The sequence below is a fragment of the Pleurodeles waltl genome, chromosome 2_2 (assembly GCF_031143425.1).
Source record: "Pleurodeles waltl isolate 20211129_DDA chromosome 2_2, aPleWal1.hap1.20221129, whole genome shotgun sequence".
NCBI lineage: Eukaryota > Metazoa > Chordata > Amphibia > Caudata > Salamandridae > Pleurodeles > Pleurodeles waltl.
The window spans coordinates 1,088,010,725-1,088,034,293 of NC_090439.1; the positions used below are offsets into that span (position 1 = coordinate 1,088,010,725).

General features: G+C 40.6%; 1 protein-coding gene across 17 annotated transcripts in view; it reads left to right on the top strand.

Annotated features, from left to right (window-relative positions):
* The window catches only part of ADGRB1 (adhesion G protein-coupled receptor B1), a 437,507-nt gene that overhangs the window by 379,858 nt on the left and 34,080 nt on the right, over positions 1–23,569 (top strand). For all 17 annotated transcript variants that reach the window (XM_069220849.1, XM_069220852.1, XM_069220854.1 and 14 more), the window contains 4 exons: positions 5,390–5,444; positions 11,918–12,567; positions 19,221–19,256; positions 22,036–22,140. In XM_069220849.1, the coding sequence (XP_069076950.1) occupies positions 5,390–5,444; positions 11,918–12,567; positions 19,221–19,256; positions 22,036–22,140 (846 nt within the window). The remainder of the gene's footprint in view (positions 1–5,389; positions 5,445–11,917; positions 12,568–19,220; positions 19,257–22,035; positions 22,141–23,569) is intronic.

Below are 23,569 nucleotides of genomic sequence, written 5' to 3' on the forward strand. Positions count from 1 at the left end.
TGGCAATTAGGCCACTTGTAGCCATCTTTTCAGTGGGACTGTTAAGTGGACCATTATTGGATAGAAGAATATTTTATGAAGAGATGCCATTGTGACAAAATCATTATAAATATCACTCTAAAAAGAATTTCAATTAACATTAAATTGACAGAAATGACAACATTTGTATATTATTCACTTATGACAAAATGCAATCCATTCATCCTCACCAGCACTACCCCTAACTCTAAATCCAAACCTATCTCTAACCTAATCCTAATTCTTAACTTTATACTAATACATCCCTAAACCTAACCATTCCTCAACCTAATCTAACTTACTCTAAACCTGTCCCTATTCATAACCCATGCTTTTATAACAACTCTGCTTCTTTATTTCCTGCTATTGCACTGATAAGGAAAGCACATTGTTTTATGTCATTTTTTGTTTTCATTTTAGAGTGCTAAAAATAAAATTTGTTATAACAAATGTTCTTCACAGTGATGTCTTCATAATAGTATTAAATCATAAAGATTTATCCGTAGAGATGTACCAAAGTGTTGTGTCTTAATGTAATCCGACTTACCTCTGTCTATATCTTATTGAGGTGGGCAGGTGATGATTTAAATAGAAAGCTTGACACACATATCACGCTGGCAACCAGAGTGCCTGTTAAAATGAGGTCTCCAATTGGCAGTGGTTTGCACCCGGTTTAAGTAGGGACCCTCACTCCAGTCAGGGTAGGGGAGTCACACAGCTAACATAACACCTGCTCAACCCATTGGTAGGTTGGCACGAGCAGTCACGTTTATCTCAGAGGCAATGTGTAAAGTATTTGTACACACCCACAGTAACACAGTGAAAACACCACAAAATTACTCCACACCAATTTAGATAAATAGCCAGTATTTATCTGAGTCAAACAAGACCACAACAACAAAAATCTAACATACAGAAGCAAAGATTCAAATTTTTAAAGATTAAGGGCCATATGTACGGAAGCTTTTTCCCATAGACACAGAATGGGTAAAATCCTTTAGTACATGTGGCCCTAAATCTCAGTAAGGCGCTTAGCAACACAATAGCTCCAACTGGGGCTATCACAATGTCTTGACAGAGTCGTTCCCAACAGTCCGAAGCCACTTGCCAGGAAATGCGGGCCGGTCATGAGTTGCACAGACCCCAGGTACAGTACCTATGGAAAATGAGGAAACAAAGATGTTGCACAGAGTCGGGAGGTGAGGCATCGCTAGAGCTGGTGTGGTGTTGGTTCCTTACTTCTACCGGGCTAGGGAGGTGTCTGTTCCTTAATGTGAGGCAGGGGAGGTGTCAGTTCCCTACAGTTGCAGGAGACGTGATGTGGCAAGGAGTCAGCTCCTTACGATCCAACAGGGTCAATAAATTGAGCAGGTCAAGACGCTAGGCACTGGCTTTGCGGTATTGCGATCACACCACGGGGCACAGATGCTCTGGCGGAGTCGGTGTCACAGATGTCGGTGACATGACACTCAGGACTCATGCTGTGGTGGGACTTTGGAGGCGCTTCAGCAGCATCGGGCCTGCGGCATTGGTCGCAGTGGTTGCACTCAACGGGGACCATGGCACTGGTGCAGGTAGCAGTGTGGAGTCGGGCGGCAGTGCTGGTTCCGAGGTTGCTCTGGAGTTGAGATACTTGAATTCTTCTTGGTTACACATGAACTGACTCTCGAGGGCCAAGGAACGGGATTTGGCACCACTTGGCAAGTGAGGGCTCTCAGCAAGAGAACCCAGGTGCTGGCAGATGAAGTCTTTGATGTCCCTGAGACTTCTAACAGAAGGAAAGCTCAATCCAAGCCCTTGGAGAACCTTTAGAAGCAGGATGTAGAAAGCAAAGGCCAGTGCTTTCACTCCCAGGACAGAAGCACCAAGCAGCAGGCCAGCACAGCAAAACAACAGGGAAAGTGGCAGTCTCTTCTACAGCATCTAGCTCTTCTTCCTGGCATAATGTCCTCAGTCCAGAAGTGTTCTAAAGTTGTGGTCTCAGAGGTCCTATTCGGGCGCAAGTGTCAGCTCCCCCCACCACTCTAGCCCAGGAAGACCCATCACGATATGCAGGGCACACCTCAGCTCCTTTGTGTGATTGTCTAGAGTGTATTCACAAACAGCCCAGCTGTCATCCTGACCCAGATGTGAATTCCACAGCCAGGCAGAGGCACAGAATGGTTGCGCAAGAAGATGCCCACTTTCTGAAAGTGGCATTTTCAAACTTACTAATTAAAAACCAACTTCACCAAAAGATGTATATTTAGATTGTGAGTTCAGAAACCCCAAACTCCATATCTATATCTGCTTCAAGTGAGAAATTACACTTGAAATATATTGCAAGGTGATCCCCATGTTAACCTATGGGAAATATAGGCCTTGCAATAGTGAAAGCCAAATCTAGCAGTATTTCATTATTAGGACATATTAAACACACGAGTACATGTCCTACCTTTTAAATACACTGCACCCTGCACATGGGGCTGTCTTGGGCCTACCTTGGTGGTGACTTACATGTAGTAAAAGGGAAGGTTTCGGCCTGGCAAGTGGGTGCACTTGCCAGGTTGAAATGGCAGTTAAAAACTGCTGACACAGACACTGCAATGTCAGGTCTGAGACATGTTTACAGGGCTACACGTGTTGGTGGCACAATCAGTGCTGTAGGCCCACTAGTAGCATTTGACTTACAGGCCCTGGGCAACCCAAAGTTTAGAAGGAACCTAGGTGTATAATTGTAAAGTTCCCCCAGTGGAACCCACATTAAAAAATGTTTGTACGAGTTGATGCACTACATAGTTTTTTAATGTGCATTTCATGGAGGGAACCACTGGTTGTTTTACAATTAAATTTTTTTCATAGACGTTTGACCCAGTGTTCAGACTATGGACGGAATGGATGAGTTAGGATCCTATAGATAAACCCTTTATGTCTGTCTGTTACCAGGTCTGCTCACAATGCATGAGCGGGCTTGTACATTTACCCCAATAACTCAATGACTAGTTTATCTCTCATTAGTCTGTGGTGTGAAGTTTATGCTTATGTCTTCAAGCAAAGGTTTTTAGTATCTCATATCTGTCCTATTGCTGCTTGTCAACCTTTGACACATGCACACTACTGATTTCAGACTTGTGGAGTCAAGAGGCAAATTTAGACCTCACAGTCAGGACGATTGAGCCTATCACCTCGTGGCCACAGTCTGGGCTTAGTTTCTCTTCAGCTAAAAGGCTTCAAGGGTTTGAATTGGCAGCAATCTCTTTTAATGTTAATATGAGTAGTGCAACACTGCCACGACACTTCAACCTTGGAGATCTACTTCAGACTCATTTAAACCCTTGCTTTGTGATGTGCTGGCTGAATACAGTTTTGTATTGTTAGTAACACATGCTTGTATGCACTAGGGAAAGACATAAAGTGACACAGGGAAGTATCATTTGAAAGATATATGTGTCTAAAATTTCTGTCACCCCATAACTGTACCTGTTCTACCTAGTGGAAAATGTTTTATAAGCGACAGTACTACTGACCTCTGGTTCTATGTGTGCTGTGTTCTGTGTATAGCGTTGCTCTGTATATAGCTATGTTCTGTGTAGAACTGTGTATAGGAAAGATAAGTGGTCAGATACTATTTCAATGCTGTTAGCACCACCTGTATCTCATTAATATTTATTAGCTTATCCTCTGTCATACTACCATCACCTGGAGCATCTGAGGTGTTTGGCTTTTCAGATGGCAATACATCCTTCTCAAGGTTGCCTATAATTACAAATAACATGTTTTTCCAGGAAAACATGCTAAATGCTGAGGAAAAAAACCTACACAGATTAAAAAACTTGCCTTGTTCGGTGAAGATGCAAACTGCAATAAAGTAAGACCGGTGTAGCCTGATGGTTACACATGGAGTCTGGAAAGCTGGTTGAAATCCATGTCTGTGCTGGTCTCTCCCTGCTGAAGAAGTGCCTTAGGAAATGGAACAGCAGCACTAGTTCCTAATCGGAGAATATTAAAGATGAGCACAAACCAGTAGAATTGTAGATCTATATTAGCTTTACATTTTAATGTTGACTAATGAAACAATCTAAGACAATTGTATGTTTATGAGCCTGAGCACAGAAAATATTCTCACTGCCTTTGGTGCTACATATAGTTCTGCTGCATTGCCAGAAAATGGTAAATCTGGATCAGAAGTTGTTTACAGTGAGTTGAAGTCTAATTACACATATTTGCCTCTCTAAATGCTTGATTGGATCTTGCTACATAGCTGGAGGATCGGTATTCAAAAGGCAGCCTACTTTTGGTAGAATCTGCCAAGCTAATGTGAGCATTGACAAGGTCATGCCAAAGACTCAACTGCTGTTGATATACTAAGTCACTTTACCATGGTGATAGTATCATAACCTGGTTTACTTCATCCAGATCTACGGAACTACCAGTGGGCATGAAGCATATGATGTAATGCTGCAGAGCAACCTCTGATTAGAGTGTGAAATCATCTGGCTGTCACTTATATTTGTTATCATGCATCCAGTGCTTCTGAAACACTGTCAGCTAACATTAGTCAAACAAGATCAAATTGGAATTGAGATGCTAAAGAAAAACATAGAAAATGTGTCCTGCAAATTAAGGGAACATGATCTGGTATTAAGAGCAGTGTTGGTGGTTCAGTGAACGACAACAGTTAGTACCACTTGTCTAATTCAAATAAAATGTTTGACACAAGTGTGTTGTAAGTGAACGTGAATACTAAAACGTGGCCTTCATGTGACTCTTGCTGTTCCATACCAAAATATGGTATTCCTAGTAGTGGTACATTTAATTCAGAAAGTTGCAGTTTGAGCAGAAATAGCAATGCTTTCATACCCTTTACTTTTTCCAATAAGTATGCACAGCCGGTATACTTATTTTGAATAAAGATTCCCTTCAATAGTTCAGCCAAAGTAGTGGCACACAATACATCTTTCAACCTTTTGTCCCATTGCCTTCCATGCACTTCATACACCTCTCTTGTCAATGCAAGAGAAGTTAGAGAGGAGTAGTCAGCCATCCTCAAACAATCATGTACATGAGCCAATCCATGCTGAAAGAACAATCATTCATGGTTTCAAACTTTTGACTATCTAATTTAAGCACTTGTATTTAATTGTAGGATTATATGAAGTGCCTTGTACATTCATTCCAGCATTCATCCTTGTTTTCATTCATGGAGCATTATTTTTTTTACAAATTAGCATTTGTGGTGGATCAGGTCTGATGTAGTTATTGTGTGTAACTGGAATTTTAGAGGAAACCATCTCTGAATTCAACAGGTATTGTATGATGCATATTCATTTTAAAACACTAGATGAGATGTCCTTGCTGCCACACTAAGATATGTGTTTTCATTTGCTTTCAGACCGATTTTGAGAAAGATGTCGATATGGCGTGCAGATCAGGTGAGCACCTGACAGGTGAGGCTCAGAAGTAGCTCAGTTGGACAAACAAACTGTGCACTTTTTTCTTCTTCTTTTATGTGTTATGTGTTTGGAGTATGGTGTGTTAAAAGTATTGAAATTATGATCTAATGAAAAATAAACATATTGACGGCTACCTGGCTGAGGCCATGCGGTCAAGTCGAAGAGCACTTAAGATAAGAATACCTGGAAATCTAGATTCAGCCATGCCTATATTCCTACTGTGGCCCTTTGGTCAGAGGTAGATTCGCATATCACTGTTCTACATCTTTTGCAGGGCTAGCCATCATGAAGTCATTTGCAGACAATTTCAAACAACCAAAAGGCATTACATTATTAAAACACTTAATAAAAACCATAAGACAGTTATTTAATTACTGCAATAATTAATTGTTCTACTTGAGAATTTAAACCTCCTTGCTAAGATTAGTCCTCAAAGAAGACTTAAACCTAACACCACACAGAGAATTTGTACCTTACAATGATAGACTTTCACCAAGAATCTAAACCCACTGCACACATTAACATTTGCCATGTAGCTGCCTCTGCTGCATGGATCAGCCCTCATTGAGGATTTAAACAATCTGAAACAATAAGCTGACATTTTGGCTCTAAATCATATGAAACACTTTGTCCATGTTAAGCATCTAAACCCACTGCAATAAGTGACCACTGGTTGATCTAATGCTGCTGCAAAATATAGACTCCTCAATGATTTTACCCTACTGCAGGGATTAACCCTCGTGAGTTTCTCAGTAAACTGCAAGGAGTATTCCCCATTAAGGATTTAAGCCTTCATTGTTAATCTACACTTAATGTGAACCTTTGTCTTTTTCATTGCAGATCTAAACCTGTTGCACAGGATAGCCCTTTTATTAAAATCTATGCCTGCTGCTATAAATTGGCCCAATCGAGAATCTAAAAAATGTTGCTGGAATTATCTCCTAATCAGGGTGTAGTTTTACTGAAACCAGCAACCCTTCTCTTTCAGGATCTAAACAACAAAACGTAGCGCTCATTAAGTAACTGAATAATCTCTTGTCTAAAATCTAATTCTAATTTCATAGTTATTATTTCTCTCAGAGCATCTAACTTTATTTCAAGTTTAAGATTTTGCAGTGACATAAACCACCCTGTTAAGCCTAATCAAGAATTCATATGATTGTAAAGATTAGCCATTATTTGAGGATTTAAAGCTACTAGAAGTGAAAGTACTCATTTTTACTGTAAGGACCATTGCTCCTCATTAAAATATCTTGAAGCATTATTCATTATTGTGACTCCAAACCTCCGTCAGTAATGCCTCATCGAGAATCTAGGTAAATTGCTAGGATTAGCCTCTCTGAGGCATTCATAAGGCTATGAAATCTCTGCACATGCTTAATCCTTAGCATTGGCTGCTCGCACACTGTGTTGACTTCTGCAAAGCTGTGCCTTTAAGCCTACAGCATCATGCCTTCTGTCCTAGATTATTACATTTTTCCCAAATGATGTGATGAGAACAAGTTTACTTTGCAGTTTGTTTTTGTGTGTACCTGCTAGTTTTGATTCTCAATTGTTTGCTATTAGTCCATTGTATCTGCTTGAAACAAAACCTTAATTTGAGCTCATGTTTTGCAACACTTACAATGTGGCCTGCTCACATATGATTTATGTCACGTTGCGTGGGGTATCAAACTGTTTCTGTTGCTATCCTATGTATAGTATTTCTAAAGTTTAATGATAACCATAATCATATACAAATGGCACTGCGTAACTATTAGCCTGAGGTGAGAGCTGTGACAGTGGGTTGCAGAGGAGCTGAGATCTGTACACCTGTTTCAGTTTGGAAGAACCAATGCAATGTACATAGAGGCCAAGTGAGATGGGTCAGGGTCTGGTGACTTTTCTGTAGAAAGTGACAATTTCTATGAAACTCTCCTACGAAGGGCCAACTTTAGAATGTACTATAAAATGTGCATGTTTACATATTCTCTTGCTCACAACTTCTCCTACAGAAGGAGACATGTATTGTTAGAATTGAATGGATGACGTTGATTGCCGTGTCAAAATTTGATGGATCACCTCATAATTGGGATGCGTAAAACCTTAAATTATTTGGCCTCAAGTGGTTCATACAGTGTCTTCTCAGTTGAATCTGTGTGCCTGCCAGGGAACTTAAATCTGTGAGTGTATTAATATGACTGACATCAAATAGGTGGATCATGAAACAAATGATGCTCAACAGAAGGCAGTGCTAGAAGTTGCTACTTGTGACCGGATTAACTAATTCTAAAATGGAACTAATTTAGTAATATTGATAGTTGAAGAAGAGGGGTCACAGGACAAGTGAAGCTGGATTGTGTTGACTTTTGTCAAGTTGTGTTGAGAAGGGTCATAACACTCTCAAAGATGGATTTCTATTATAAAAAGAGGATATTTCAGTGAGTAATCCAGCTGGACACAAAGCACATATGGTACCTCTCTCCCTCCTCACCTGCATCGAACTGTGGCAAAGCAAAGGATCATCACACTGTTTTTATCCATCACTAGATGTAAGCACTGGATCATCACATTGTCTTTATGCCTCACAAGATCTAAGCACTGGATTATCATAGTATCTTTATCCTTCACTAGATCTAAACATTTGGATCATCTGTGTCTTTATCCCTCACTAGATCTTATCCATCACTAGATCTAAACACTGGATCATCACATTATCTTTATGCCTCATTAGATATCAACATGGTCAACATGGGATTGTCACAATATCTTAAGCCTTCATTAAATTTAAGCACTGGATCATCACAGTGCCTTTATCCCTCACTAGATGTTAGCATTGATTCTTCAGTGTCTTCATCCCTCACTAGATCTAAAAATATAAAACATCACAGTATTGTCAATGTTTTCCCTCCCCAGATTTTATTTTTTACTTATACAGGCCATCCGGTCTCTCACACTAGAAGTAAATATTAATCCAGGGAAATGGCCACACAGATTTTATTTTCCTGCAGTTGTGTTGGAATTGGTTCCTTTCGTTTCCTTACAGTGTGTACCCCTTCCACATAGTGTCAGGTACTAACATTGGAATTCGCATTTCCGGTGTTTGTAGGATGAAATCCACCCAACTTCAAACCACACATATCGAAACGTTGGCAGATTTCAACAGCCAAAAGACCCATTACATGGCTCGTCATATATGCACAAAGCAATACTTTTATTGGGAAATATGTACAGAGAAACATCAACAAAAACATTTTAATAGCATCTAAAATAACCTGCTTCACTGAATTCCTTTTAAAAGAAATTGTATTTTGATTTACCTTCTCCTAATCCCATTTCCAACCCTAAATTAACCACCAACATTAACATTTTCTCTTTTTCTAACATTGACACTAACTCAAAGGTTACTGTAAGCTAGGCTTTACCCAGCTGATGATCCTTACTTTATTCTTTCTAGTATGTTTATCCCTTTATTTTATTTCTCTTCTTCAACTACACTTCAAATAAATACTTTTGTAATGTTTTTATTGCAATTGCAGCCTAAAAATGTTTTAAAAGTATTTCATACTAGTCCTTTCTCTTTTAAGACATTCATCTGTATGGGTTTTTTACTTCTACAAATATCGAGCACTCCCCTTTCAAACAGTGATCATTTCCAATCTATTGGCCACTTTTTAATGGTTGGGTGCAGTCACAAAGCAGATTGAGTTTTTTCAAGCCTTTTTGTTAATTTACCTACAACAAAGGAGATGCTAAGGCCTGATTTAGAACTCTTTAGACGGGTTACTCTGTCACAACGTTGACAGATATCCCGCCCGCTGAAATCTAAATCCCATAGGCTATAATGGAATTTAGATTTCAGCAGATGGGATATTCGTCACCATTGTGACGGAGTAAATCGTCCACTGAATTTTAAATCAGGTCCTTAGCCATGGAACAACCTTTGGTTCACAAGGGATGCTGTTTTCCACTCTGATGAATAGTCCAAAGTACCAGTGAATTTGAAGACATCCCTCAGTGGTTGTGTGATTGGGGATACATAGAAAATCTAGTACCCTAATATCAGCAACAGTGTCCGAGCGCATGATTCCTTGACAGATTACATTCTGGTTAATACGTCGGATAAATCTGGAACAGTAACTACCAATCCCAGACATTATTGTACTTGTACGGGGTGGGAGAATTGTCCGGTATCCCTATTAGTGGACATTCTGCCACACAAATTTAACACCCATATCCTGGAGGGCATCATCTTGTGTTTCTGAGGTGTACATCTCTAGCTAGAGTCAGCAGGATGGTAGTGGATAGAAAAAATCCACCTGCTTCAATGCTGCAGCTAGGCGCAGAGCCTCCGCAGTCCACGGAGGCATTCATACGGAAAGCCCCTAAATAATACCCCAGATGCGTTAATGTGATGATCCACAGCTCCCCCCATGTTGTGCACCAGGCTCTGTCTCTTACCTCTGTCTTGCTTTGAACTCGAAAGGCGTGCATGCTAAGTGCATACATCATGAGGCAGTCACCAGGGCCTGGTATGAATTTCAGGCTTGTCTGGCTGCTTTGATTATTATAAGTTGCTTTGTGGGTTACAATTATCAGTGGTAATCTGGGAGCTGTCTCCATGAGAGATTGTCTACTTAATATATAGGGGCTGAAGGGACCGAAGCCTTCACTTTGAATTAACTGTTTTACATAACATTGCTTCGATTTTTTTTGTTGCAACTTCATTTAGCTGAAAATATTTGTGAATTCAATGAAATTGACCTAAATATCAATGCCATGTATAATAAAAAAAAACTGGGGAAAAAAAAAAAAAACAATTTTTCATATATTTAAGGATGATGCTACTCTTCGCTTATTCTCATGCCCATGACTACAACATCACCCTCCCCTCAGCTAACACATTTTTTTTTTTTTTTTAAGGTTGGACTTAAGCATTAGCTATTCAAATTTGGGGGCACACACACACACCACACCCACATCTCCCCTAAAAATCCCAGTCTCTTTCAAAAGTTCTTTCTGTAATAACAGTTTTATCGTTTTACATGCTCTGCTCAAATTTGCTGATTTAGAACAATTTAATTCAGAAATTCGTAATTTTCCAGTAGCAAATTTAGAGCAAAAACATGCAAACAGTTACGAATGAACAATAGAGTTAACAGCGATAAATGATGGATATTTGCTTGACTCAACCCATTTATTTATGTATCTATTTACTAGCTATAACATTTTGATCAGAAAAGATTTACAAAAATAACCTGGATGGTACATAGATCCATGGAGGTGACGTGGTTTACAATATGGAGAGCAGTGGTTAATTGTGGATAAACTGTTGTGTGGATCATCGTGTTGAAGATGTGCACACATGTAGAGCAATTACACGTGTACAATTACATTAGCATAATGGCATAAAGTATGCATATTTACAACTTAAAGGCCTTCCTATTGCATTGAAGCCAGCCCCTCTATGGCTCCTATCATCCGAAACCTAAACCTCAGATTGACATCCCTTAATGATGACAGCAGGTTACACAAATTGCTGTGTTGTGCGCTTTCTTTTTCCCCCTAAACTGAAAGCGCCGAATACAGAATAATTATGGACATCTCTTTGATTAGAATTGATGTTTAATAGTGTAGCCTGTGTTTTTGCTTTAAAGTGATTGTTTTTAGACAGCCATTGCTTCAAAATGTATTAAAGGAACCTTCCTGTCACAATAGCTCTCAAAACCCAAATAAACGTCATCGAACAAAGCAACATTCTGGGCTGTCTGTCTTTGGTGAATATTAGTGATGCAGGACTGGATCGAGATCAGTTTGTTCCTACCTGGATGCTCCTTTAACCATTTTTTAAAGGTTAGGAGTCGATGACCTTATTACGTTTAGGTAACAGTAACATATTTGAATGTGTGTTAACATGGGGCTCTGCGGAACTGTTTCTGTGTTATACACTGCTTTATTGTGCAACTTGTCCTGAGCATATCACAAGGTTCTTGTGTGCTACATATAGGTCTTGGGATTCATTTGAAAGATGTTTTCAGCTATTGATGGCTTCCCTGAATAGTTACTATCTCTTTCACTTCCAATTAACCTAAAGTCTATCTATTGTAAAAATTCTAATGTACAATTTTTCATGTCACTCAGATGTCTTCATTGTTCTAAAATAAGAGGACATTTGATTTAAATGATGTTTTTGCACCTCATACGCTCAATAGTCTTTTAAATAAATATATTTTTACTCACAACAGATAGAACCAGCACCTTACTGGAAGCTTTTGCACCCCATCTCAACGAGGGTGGTTTTTGAGGATTTTACCGATAAGCATCTCAAGAAATCACAATTTAAAAGCGTTCAGTACTAATTCTAGATCAGTTTAACAGGTCATATTAAAAATTGTTGTAGAGAGAAACCTTGAGCCAAAATGAACTTGTGCTAGAAAATGCAGACAAGCTCTGCACTTCTCTGTGCTAACACATCTTTTGTGTTGCAGTGCTCAATAAAGACATCAGTAGTTGTCGGACGTCTACAATCACCGGAACTTTAAAGCGCCCATCGCTCCAAGACGAAGAAAAACTTAAACTCAACCACCAAAAGGGATCAAATTTTAACAGTCTTCCATCTAACGTGTCCAAAATGCACCTCCAGGGATCCCCCCACTACCTTGGAAGCTTCAACCTGAACGAGTTCAGCAACCACACACTCACCTTGAAAAAGGACAAAAATCAGCCCCCCAAATCTGTTTACATATGTGATGGGGACATTTTCAAAAAGCTGGACTCTGAGCTGACGAGAGCTCAAGAACAGACAATAGACAGTAGCTACGTCATCCTGCCGAGCAACACGTCCACGCTGCGGGCCAAGCCCAAGGATGAGGGCAAGTACAGCATGAACATTGACCAAATGCCCCAGACCAGGCTCATACACCTCAGCATGACCGACCCCGGCTTCATGGTGAAGAGCCCACCACGGGAGCACATGGGGATGATGTGCAATGAACAAGGGTCCCCCATCCAGCAGCAACAAATCCTTTCCTGTGAGTCGCAGATCCCGAGCAGTCTGTGCGATACAGGGGACTCAGGGAATACGGGGCTGGTCTCCAAGAGTGAAACCATCTCTACTCTTTCCATGAGCTCACTGGAGGTAAGCAGGGCCCCACAAGCATTCCAACTTCATTTTCTGTGTTAATAATGAACTTGGTAACAAACCAAGACACTGCTTCTGTCAATGTGCTGTCATCTCTAATCCAGTGGAAGATAGTGCATAACTGACATTCTGCACCTTTTTCTTACCTGCCTTCCTCTGTAATGCATTTTTATATCATGCTATTTATTAGCTCATGTGTTGATGTTTTAGATATATGTCTTGTACCAATCCTATTAACCGAAAAAGCTGTAAGAACAGAGCCAGGCTACCTTTCACAAGAATAGTAAACTGTTTTATTTTCTCATTTTATTTTATGTTACATTTTTATAGAGTGCGACTCTATCATAAAACAGTGTAGAGGGCATGAGAGTAGAGGGGAGGGCTACAGAAGGATGGATGGATGAAAGGGTAGAGCTGCTGTCACATTGCTAAAGTTCTTTCCCCTAAAGCATGAATCCCAGTGACACTTAAGTGCGTATAGGCTTGCTTCTGGTGTCTGCACTTTCATGGCAGGGCAGTGATTTGTCGAGTCACGCTCTCTCATCAGTGCCAGGGACATTGCTGCTAACACAAAATGATGTGTCTCACGCCCACCCCACAGAATGTGATGAGGGGCCCCTGAGTCTTCCATATCTCACAGATATTCATTTGATTTGGGCTAAATGGGGTCCCCTGGAAGGGTTGGGGCCCTGAAGGGTTGCCCCCCCCCCCCTCAGCACCGCAGGGGCATTTTTTATGCTCCTGTCCATGGGAAACATATGCGTGTCGGATACTTGTGTATAGTGGTGGCTGGGCTGCAGGGTATATGCTAAGGTTTCTGTGCTAAGTAGTGAAGTGTGTGCTGAGGAGGAGGAGAACCAGTGCCAACGTGGAGGTGGTGGAAATTGAGGAACCAGAGCCACTGAAGAATTTGGAGAGAGTCAGCCTTGCTTCTGCCTCTTGATTAGTTAAAAGTATATCTTGAATCTCACCTTTACCCAGGTCCTTCTAGTGCTGCAAAAGAGAATATGGATTTACCAAGCTCCGCTTAGTTTGAGTACATGTCTGTCTACTTGACTCACCTCCAACTTATGCTGTAACATAAATGTATTATCTGTCTCCTGTCTCAGTCCACAGTTATGTAGTGCCTGAGTGATGTGCATACTAAATATCAAAGCCAGAATATTGGGGGTACTAAATAGTGAAGACAAAATATTTTTTTTCAATATCGACAGGTAAGTCTAGATCAGGTGCCTCCAAAGAGTAGCCCATGAGCTACCAGTAGCTCCCCACTTACTCATGAGTATCTCGCCTGTGTGCAGCTCAGCCTACTAACATGAAAGCTTTTGCATGGTTGATTAATGATTTGTATGCCAAAATTAAAAGGCATGTATTTGAGACTAAAATGTAAGTATTTTCAGAACTCACAAGCTGATGTTTGGAGAAAAATGGTTCCATGTTTAAAATAAATTTAAAGCTATTATTCCATTACTACCTGGGTCCCATGGGATTGCAGCTATGGCTGTTATGTATTACGTATGTAGGTTCATTCCAAATTGATAGTGTTTTTTTTACCTTACTGCTGACAACCCTGCCTAATGCACTGATGTGATCGCAACTGACAGTCTTGGATGGACTATCACATCACTTACAGCAGCACACAATATTTTTCTTTGAACTTTAGTTTCTTCTATTACAGAAAAGAATGGAGGCCCCTGGTCTAGATTTTCTATCGTTAACTCGAAATATATGTACGAATGCAGTAGAAATATCTTCAGGGTATGTAGATTTGGATTTAGGAATAGTCAGTCAAAGAATCTTTATTTGGAAAATGCCATAAAAGTACAATACATTTCAAACTAAGGATTTAAATAATTAAAATACAGTGCAAATATTAAAAGCAGAGATACACACAAACCTCTTCAATCAACAGTATCACAAGATTCTATACATTGCCATTGTCAGTCAACCCAGCAACCCTATAAAATACAAATGTGTGCACTACAAAGGTAAGAGCCCAGTATCAAAATAAAATCATACGATGACGGATTATACTAATACGTGTCTACTTCAATCAATTCATATCATTTCCTAATGGCCATAGCCGATTTAATAAAGCTTAAAACAGGATGGCATAATTGTATTGAGGAGAGTTTTGAATATTAATCAGTGCCTCCTGATAGGATGAAGTTTGCAATTTTAGTAAAATTGGCAAGATAAAAATTTGTCTAGGTGCAGAGTAAAGTGGACAAAATAAGAAAAAGTGGCACGTGCTTTGCTTTGAGAGATTGTCACAAGGGCAGTTTGGGAGCATCTTATGCCAAGTACATTTCTTTGGGAAAGCCAATCTAAAATTACTTAGGAATAGTAAATCTATACTTTCATATATGCACTTAAATTTCGATACTCAGTCTCTTGATATTCATTTTTTAATTTTTTGTACCCCAATATTTTTCAGGGCGATATTCAGTAGTACAATGTGTGCGAGTACCTAATTTCTCTGTGACAGACATTGCCTTATCTGGAAAGTCTTGGTATTATTGCACATCCAGCTTCTTTTTAGTCTGTAGTCAAGGGCTGCTCTCCCGTTTTGAATGTCCCTGTGTCCGTATTTTAATGAGGAAATCACAGTTCCACTCTAAGCATTACTGTTGCGGATGGGGAATATCATACATGTAGGCAAAAGGAAGATTTACATGGACATCCTCCACATAATAGACTAGAACATTATTTTCGTAATCTTATTGACTGCGGTTATACAGTGTTCTTTTCCTCCACCAAGGTAAAGAAATGATTATCCGGCAGCCAGTGCCGAGGAAAAGGGCCGTTGTGATCCCACTTGAGCCAACCATGTGATCTTAAGCAAACAACTTTGTCTCGTGCTTCAGTTCTCCTTTACAAAATTATATCTGTGTTGAAAAAATCTTAGCTCTTAATTAAATGTTAGAAAGCATTATCCACAAAGGGGGGATTTTGAAGAGGGGTGGGAGGGACTCATTGGTTCATAATAGGCTTCCACTCATGACCCTACTTGGAGATGCTGTGGACCAGTTGGAGCTGCACTGAGCCATCTGACCTCATTTAGTACTAAAAGTTAATAACTTTGATGCCACCAGGATCTAAAAGAACTGTGTCTATCATAAATGTCGAGGAGATTCATGACATCACTTAGCCTCCCCATCTAGCATTTCTAAGCATTTCCAATTTTGATGGATACTGTTACTGAGGCACAAGAAGATTAAACAGTTTGCCAAGGATAACACAATGTGGTCAAGTGAGGAAGCCAGCATTCACTGGGGAGACATGGGCAACACATTTACCTCCTTTCTCAAAGCCAATGATCTCCAACAACACTGCTATAAACCTACTTATCACAAAGGTGACATTCTGGATCTGATAATCCCTAATTCTCCCTACCTAAACACGTATTACCCCATTCTAGTTGACTGGTCTGATCACATGCAGATCCAGTTCTCTCCAACCAGCTCCTACACCAAAACATATGGGCAACCCAAGAAATAGAAAATATGGTTCAGAGACACATCCAACATTGACACAGAAGCCATGGCCATCATGGCCTTTCCCACCATAATTGCTATCACACCTCATCTTGATATCGACAAGGCCACTGATAAGTTCAACTCCTGCATGGAATCCCTTATTGACAAATGTGCACCATTGAAGTGCAAATCATCCAGATCAAAATACTCTAGGCCCTAAAGAGCTATATGAAGAACAAAAGCTTATCAGAAAATATGAGAAAGGATGGAGAAAAGCACCATCCTTCCTGAGTATGACTGAGCTTTGCAAAGCAAGAAAATACAAAGACCAAATCCTCCCATATCAGAGCCCTCATTAATTCTGCAAAGAATAGACTGAAGCGCCTGTTCGAGGTTATTACACAGTCTACTAACCTCGCTATCACTTCGGCTCCTAAGCCATCCATGGCCCGTTGCAATGACTTTGTGGATTTCTTTGATAAAAAGTCAGAGACATCCATTTTTCTCTTCGCTTCATTGAAGGCCTTGATACGGTTGAGTCTTTAAAATGCAAAGCAATACAATTATGGTGCTCTTTCTCTCCAATCTCTGAGCAGGACCTACAATGAACAATTTCCAAAGTAAAACCCTCAAACCATCAACAGGATGCTATTCCAGGCTCTATCAGAAAATATCTTGCCTCAAGCCTACGCCCTACATGGACCACATTAGTCAGTTCCTCTCTCAATCAAGGCCTCTTTTCTGAATGACTACAAATAGGTCAAATCACTCCACTCTTAAAAAAACAACCTCTTGACTCAGAGGACCTGAACAACTACTACAGAGTCTCAACTCTGCTGTTTTTAGGCAAAGTCATTGAAAGTCCAAATAGACACACATCCAAACAAACAACCCCCTAGATACTCACGAATCAGGTTTCTGACAGGGTCATAGTACAGAAATTGCTATATTCCAAATAGTAGATGACTCTCTTAAAATCCTCGACTCCAGCAACTCCTGCCTCCTACCCCTCCTGTATTTATCTGCTGCATTCGACACTGCCAACTATAACGACCTCCTTTGTATTCCTGAACTATGCATGGGATGTGGAGGCTTGGTCCTCAACTGGTTTCCCTCTTACGTATCCAACCATTCCCAAATTGTGAAAATGGGCAACTCATTCTTAAAACCATTTAGCGTTCACCAAGATATCCCCCAAGTTTCAATCCTCTCACCAACCCTCTTCAACCTCTACCTAGAACCATTATTTGTGATTCCCAGAAACCCTGGGATTCTCTTCCACCACTATGTCACGATACCCAAATATGCTTGAAAATCTCATACCCAGAGGACATTGCCTTGCTTTCAAATGAGCTATTAAAGATCTTAAAGATTCAAAAGTGGATGTCCAACCACAATGTAAAACTCAACCCAACTAAAACAGAATTTCTTTTGATCTCATCTCCGAAAGCAAAATTGCCTGTAGAAAAATGGCTGGCCAATTTTCCCGCCTTTGTAGGCTGCCCCGCCATTGTCATGGGTGCTAGATCACTCGGCATCACCCTGGACAGTTGTCTCAATCTTCACATCCACATAGTAGCCATGACCAAAAGCGTACGACACCAAGTTAGGCAGTTTGGGGCATCAGACTACTGATTATGAAACAAGACCTGAAAATTGTGGTGCGCCTCTCCTTCTTTCTAGACTGGACTATGGAATTACGTTTCTCTGAGGCATTCTTAAAGTTCTCCTTAGCCCACTGAAAGCAACACTTCATGCTGCAGCACGCTTCGTCTTAGGTCTCAAGAAATGTGACCACATTTCCCCTGCCCTACTAACCCTCCAGTGACTCCCCATTGAAGCGCAGGCCCAATTCAAAATCATTTGCATCACCCACATAGCCCTGCACTCCTCCTCTTCCTCCTATCTAATCAGAAACTGAAAATCTCCGGAGCATATAGAGGTTCAGAAATTCACAATCCTGCTCCCGGAACCTACCCCACTTCATGCGAGAATCAGTCCTTCTCTGGCAGCGCCACTAGAATTTGGAACTCTTTACATCTGGGTTAATTCTCCCTCAACTAGACTTATTTACCTTCTCCATATGCGCCCTGCTGCCTTCTTTTAACTGTTCATGTTCTCTGCCCTGCTGTTGTAAGTGTCTCTTGTGGTAACTCTTGTATACATAGACTGTTGTAAATGCCTGAGCTCCACTAATCTTAATTCAACCCGCTGTAACCATGTTGTGTTGTTAAGCGCTCTTATGCCTTCCGCCCATGCCCGCGCTATATACAATTGCAAAAATAAATAAATAAGCCAGGTTTGATTGAAACCCTTGTCTTTTAGAGGCAGATGTATCAATTTACCTTTTTTCTGTCGTATTTCCTAATGTAAAGAAAATCATGAGGTCTGTTGACAGACACACTGCCTCATGAATTATTACAATAACAATAATTGCAGTAAAGAAAATATCAGGTAATCTATTGTCATAAGAGGCACTACAAGGACCCAAATGCATGTCAACTGAAGCCTGAGGGTCGCTAAGGTCGATGCAAACGTGATGTTGCAGATCAAATACAAAATATGTATCTACAAGGCCCATAATTCAGTAAGAGACCAGAAAGAAATTTGCATTAAAGCCCTGACATACACAGGGTCTATTAAGGATACTTGGACATAGTGTACATGTTTTGACCCTCATTACGAGTTAGAGGCTAAGGGCCAGATGTACTAAAACTTTTTTCCATAGACACAGAATGGGTAAAACCCTTTGATACATCTGGCCCTAAATTCAGATTCCGCTGAAAACACACGTTTACACATGGATCGGAATTACGAGTTGTGTTACAATTAACAATCACTCACAGTTTCCCCCTGATGTGGCATGTTGTACCTGCCAAATTTATCGGGGTAAAATGTCAGCAAAACATGAAGATTTCGAAGTGTTAAAAACCGATTCTGCATGTTATGCACCATTTTACTTTTGAAAACCTCAGGATAGGAGGTGCTTATTAACACGCACAGAAACTACCTCTCCCCAGGTGTGGGGAAATTCCTCACCCTTTTTCGAAATATTGGGAATGAGGCCCCTAGGCTTGGGGACCGCACACACTGATGCTGGTGCAGAGTCGTGCATGAGCGGACATCTCTTGGGTTTACAGACAACTGAAACTCTTCTTTTCCTGTTTACAGAGAAGAAAATCTCGGTATGCTGAACTCGATTTTGAAGTAAGAATTCGCTGCTAATATTTTCTTGCTTGCATGCTCAGCTTATATGTTGTTATATAGTGTGTCAATGTCAATGAATGTTAGTGTTTAGTTCATGGATTGTGCTTAAGGCAGTTTTGTGCTGTAGAGTGGTTCGACAGTTGCCAAGTTTTTCAGTAACGTTAACGCAGTATGTCATGTGTGTGCTAAGTCAAAATCTCTGCTCTTAGCACGTCTGGTTAACCTGTCACACCTCAGAGTCCATTAATTAGAACAATCTGGTGCCATCTATTCAGTTCCTCTATTCAACGCACAGGAGGCTGTAAACAATTTATAAAAAATATAGGTATTACCTATGTACCACACCAAAATGAGTAGTTGTTTGTCAGGTTCCATAACTAATTCTTACAGTAAAGATGGCACCATTGAAGAATTCATGAGCTCAATGACGATTTTACACGCGATCACATCATGTGGGACGTAGATAGGATGATGTGACCGTGTAACTTTGCACACAGACGACCAGGAGACATAAGAGACCTCCTGTGAGTTAGTGACCATTAAGCCCCTTATCTGTAAATTTATGTTTAGTTTTTATAGCTCAAAGCAGACCCATTGGTGTAACAAGCGCTGTACAGTCATCATGTTAGACACATAGTAGAGAAGAGTAACACCTTCTTGAAGGTGAGGAGTAACACAGTTAGACAAAGGAAAGACAACGCAAGCGGATATTGCAGCGCAGAATAACAGTAGGTAAAATATCAGGTCCATTGAGACCTCTGGGCTTCCGTAGCATGAGGAGGGGTTAAAGACAAGCCTGCATAGGGACTGTAGAGTTTAGAAGAGGTGCTGGAGAGGAGGATTCTGAGCTTGTTCTTGAAGCCGCCGGAGGATTGCTTCAGCCTAGTGTTGTGTGGTCAGTTCTAAATTATGTATCTGAAGAAACACTAGCCAGACTTAACCTCACTGTAACATCTCTTCTTCAGCCAGCAGGAGTATGAAGTGCAGAGTTATGCGTCAGTAACTCACGAGTAAATGAGATGTGGAATTTCACCTCTTAGCACGTTCTGAATTAGGTGCCACTGAAAGTTTTTAAATGTTTTATGGGGCATGTCTAACATCTGACCTAGCTCTCCTTTGCCCATTTAATCTTGTATGCTATGGGTGATATTTAGAGAAAATTAGCCTTTGTTGTTGTCTTTACGCATGCTGAATGCATTTGCAGGATTGGAGGTTAGCTACACAGTGGCGATGATACACCTACATTTATTGACAACCAATGTGTGACCTTATGATTGCCTATCTCCAAACACTAGGCCTTCTATCATTGGTGGTTTTCATCCAGTATGAGCCTTCCTCCTGACGTTCTCCAGTCAGTAGGATATTATGATTAAAACCTTTCAGAAAGATCCTGTATCTAAGGGAATTTCTAGCGACCATGAGGTATTGCTTTCATGTTGCTTCTGTAACCCAGTTGTCTTACTGTTATATACATGCAGGTAGTAGCAGGTCTTAGTTATCACCGCATACAACCAATGTGATGTCATAATAATGCTATATACAGCCGATGCAAATACATATTGAAGACTATATCCATTCAATAGACTATAGGCTTGATTTAATTCTTGGTGGAAAGATAACTCTAACACAACAGCAACAAAGTTCACTTTCTGCCAAGACTATGGTCCGTCTGCCCAAATTAAATGTGAGCAGACCATAGTCTGAAGACCTTGTCATCTCCACCATGGTCAAAGTCCTGTGACGGGCCCAATGGAGTTAGGGCCTTTCGAGGTTTGGCTATGTATCCGCCCACCTAATTTATATGGCTGGACATATAGCAATTTTTCAATGCCCATCACCAACAGGAAACACCTGGCAGTATAGGGCATTGAAAATTGCTTAATGCCCCCCCAACCCCCCTTGCCACAGGGGAACATTTCCATGGCAAGGGGGGGGGGCATTGTTTTTTTTCAATTTATAAAAAAGAAAGGCCCCTTTGAGATTTCCTTTTTGAACATGAAAAAAAATCTTTGCAAGTTTGCTGTACTGCTCCATCATGTTGACTGAGCCATAAGGCAAAATTACAATGTATTGACAGCAATCACTGTGGCGGCATTTCCTGCCAATGCTAGAAATGTACACTTGATCGGAAATTGCTCCATCTCCCTGGTGGAGGACGGGCAGACTGCCCTATAGCCCTATATCCTGTTGGTAGGCCTCTTGATGATTATATCTAATCAACAGTAGTTCTTGACTGCATTTAGTTATCTAGAAGGTCTTGGTTACATCCAGTCAACTGGAGATCACCTTTATGCTGTACCCATTGAATATAAACCTTATTGACAACTGCATCCAGTTATTCTGAGGTCTTACTTGATGTCTTCTCCAGCCAATAGGGTGTCATAATGCTAATTATATCCAGCCAATAGAATGTCTTAATACTGATACCCTTCCAATGAAAGGACTTCCCTTGCAGAACGGCATGTTGCCAGCATCTGCCCCAAAGTAACAGAAGGCCTTTCTTTGGGGATGCGGTATTTGAAGTCAGCAGAAGCCCTTCTGCAGAAATTTTAACTGGCTGAACTTCACAACGCCAACCAGCAAAAGATTAAAAACAAGTTACCCTTTTATTTCGCAGAGTGATTTAATTGTTAACAGCATGTGTAGTTCACTGCTCTTCATGCTGATGTTGCAGCTGACGTTATTTTTCACCACTGGCAGTAATCACATATCGTACAGACACATGAACCACTGTTATTCTTACCTGCAATGTTCTTTTTTTTTATTTTATTTTTTATAGAAAATCATGCATACAAGAAAGCGGCATCAAGACATGTTTCAGGACCTGAACAGAAAGCTCCAGCATGCTGAGAAAGACAAGGAGTTGCCCACTGTAGACATCAAGGTAGGTCCTTACCATTGAGTTGCCACATGACAAACTGCAGATCAGAACATGGTGAATATACACAGAATGCTGATGCTTCTGTGGGCATGGATGCACGAGCGGTAGGTGACGCAAGGTAGATGAGTGTAATTCATGGAGTGTCACAATCATTCAGCGTCACACAGATTTGTGATGCATTGTGCTCGGGAGCACTGGTAGTTGCTTACTTCCAGCCTCAGGTATATTTTCGAAAATGTTCTTTTCTGTTTCCGGTTCAGTCGCTATTTTTCAGTGGAATCATATAGATATCTTTAAGTTTGTTGGATGGCTTAACAGATTTGATGCCCTTCTCCTCTAAGTAATAGGTTAAATCCAAATCCAGGGCTGTAGCGCCACAGCAGAGTATGCTTACTCAGTTTCAAGGTTACTCTCGTGCTACAAGTGGTCCCCACATGATCCCATTGCAAGTACCTGTGCCTCACAGACATGCACATATAGACAGACACACACACTTTGCAGTTCAGAAATAACTAGTAAACAAGATGGCAAGTAATCTTAACGTTCAGAAACATAATCCTCTAAAATTGTCCATCTGGTGTTCAAGGCAAAATGGCGTGTCACTGCAGTGAGCCTACATTTCAGCCACCCACTTACGTCACTGGACTGTGTGTGTGTGTTTTCAAGACCCCCTTTTGAATGAATGAACAAATGCATGATTATTTTCAGAGGATACTGATATGTCATGGTGCGTTCTGGTGGTGGATTTGGTTGGAGAAAGGAAGAGAATTAGCAGCAGACAATTTTGAGAAGCAAGGTGTTCAAGTATTTTCTGAAAATGGTCCAATTTAGTTGTCTGTGTAGCAAGTCCGGGAGAGAATTACAATGATTCACAACCAAGAAGGAGAAAGACGGCCTTTGGAATCCATCCCGTGAGTCTTGGGGCTCCTTATGAAAAGAGCTGAAGAAGAGCAAAGAACCCTTTATGACAGAAGTATATCACCTTGAAAATTATTCTTTTTGCCACGAGGAGCCAGTGCAGGAGACAAAGATGGTGGAGGCATTCAGGGATCCCTGTTAGCATCCTGGTAGCAGATGTACGGATATTTGGAGACCAAGATAGAGAGAATTTCAAAAGTCAAGTCTAGCCATAATTTCTTCAGTTCATAGGAAGAAACAGTATCATTTTCCTGAACAACTCTAAGGTAGTAACAGCCAGAGGACAAAACATTACAAATTTGTTGTATGAAAGATAACTTATTTTCCATGACAGTAATTACATTTTAGCCAATGTACAAGAAAAAAGAATTGTCAAGCTCTTGAGGCCATTGTTTTGGGGACAAGAAAGAGGTAGGACCTCCCAGTAGGATGACCACAAACAATTTCATGCAGACACAGGGAGGCATGCATGAAACTATTTTCTTGAGTGTACCAGAGATGGTGCTCTGGTTAT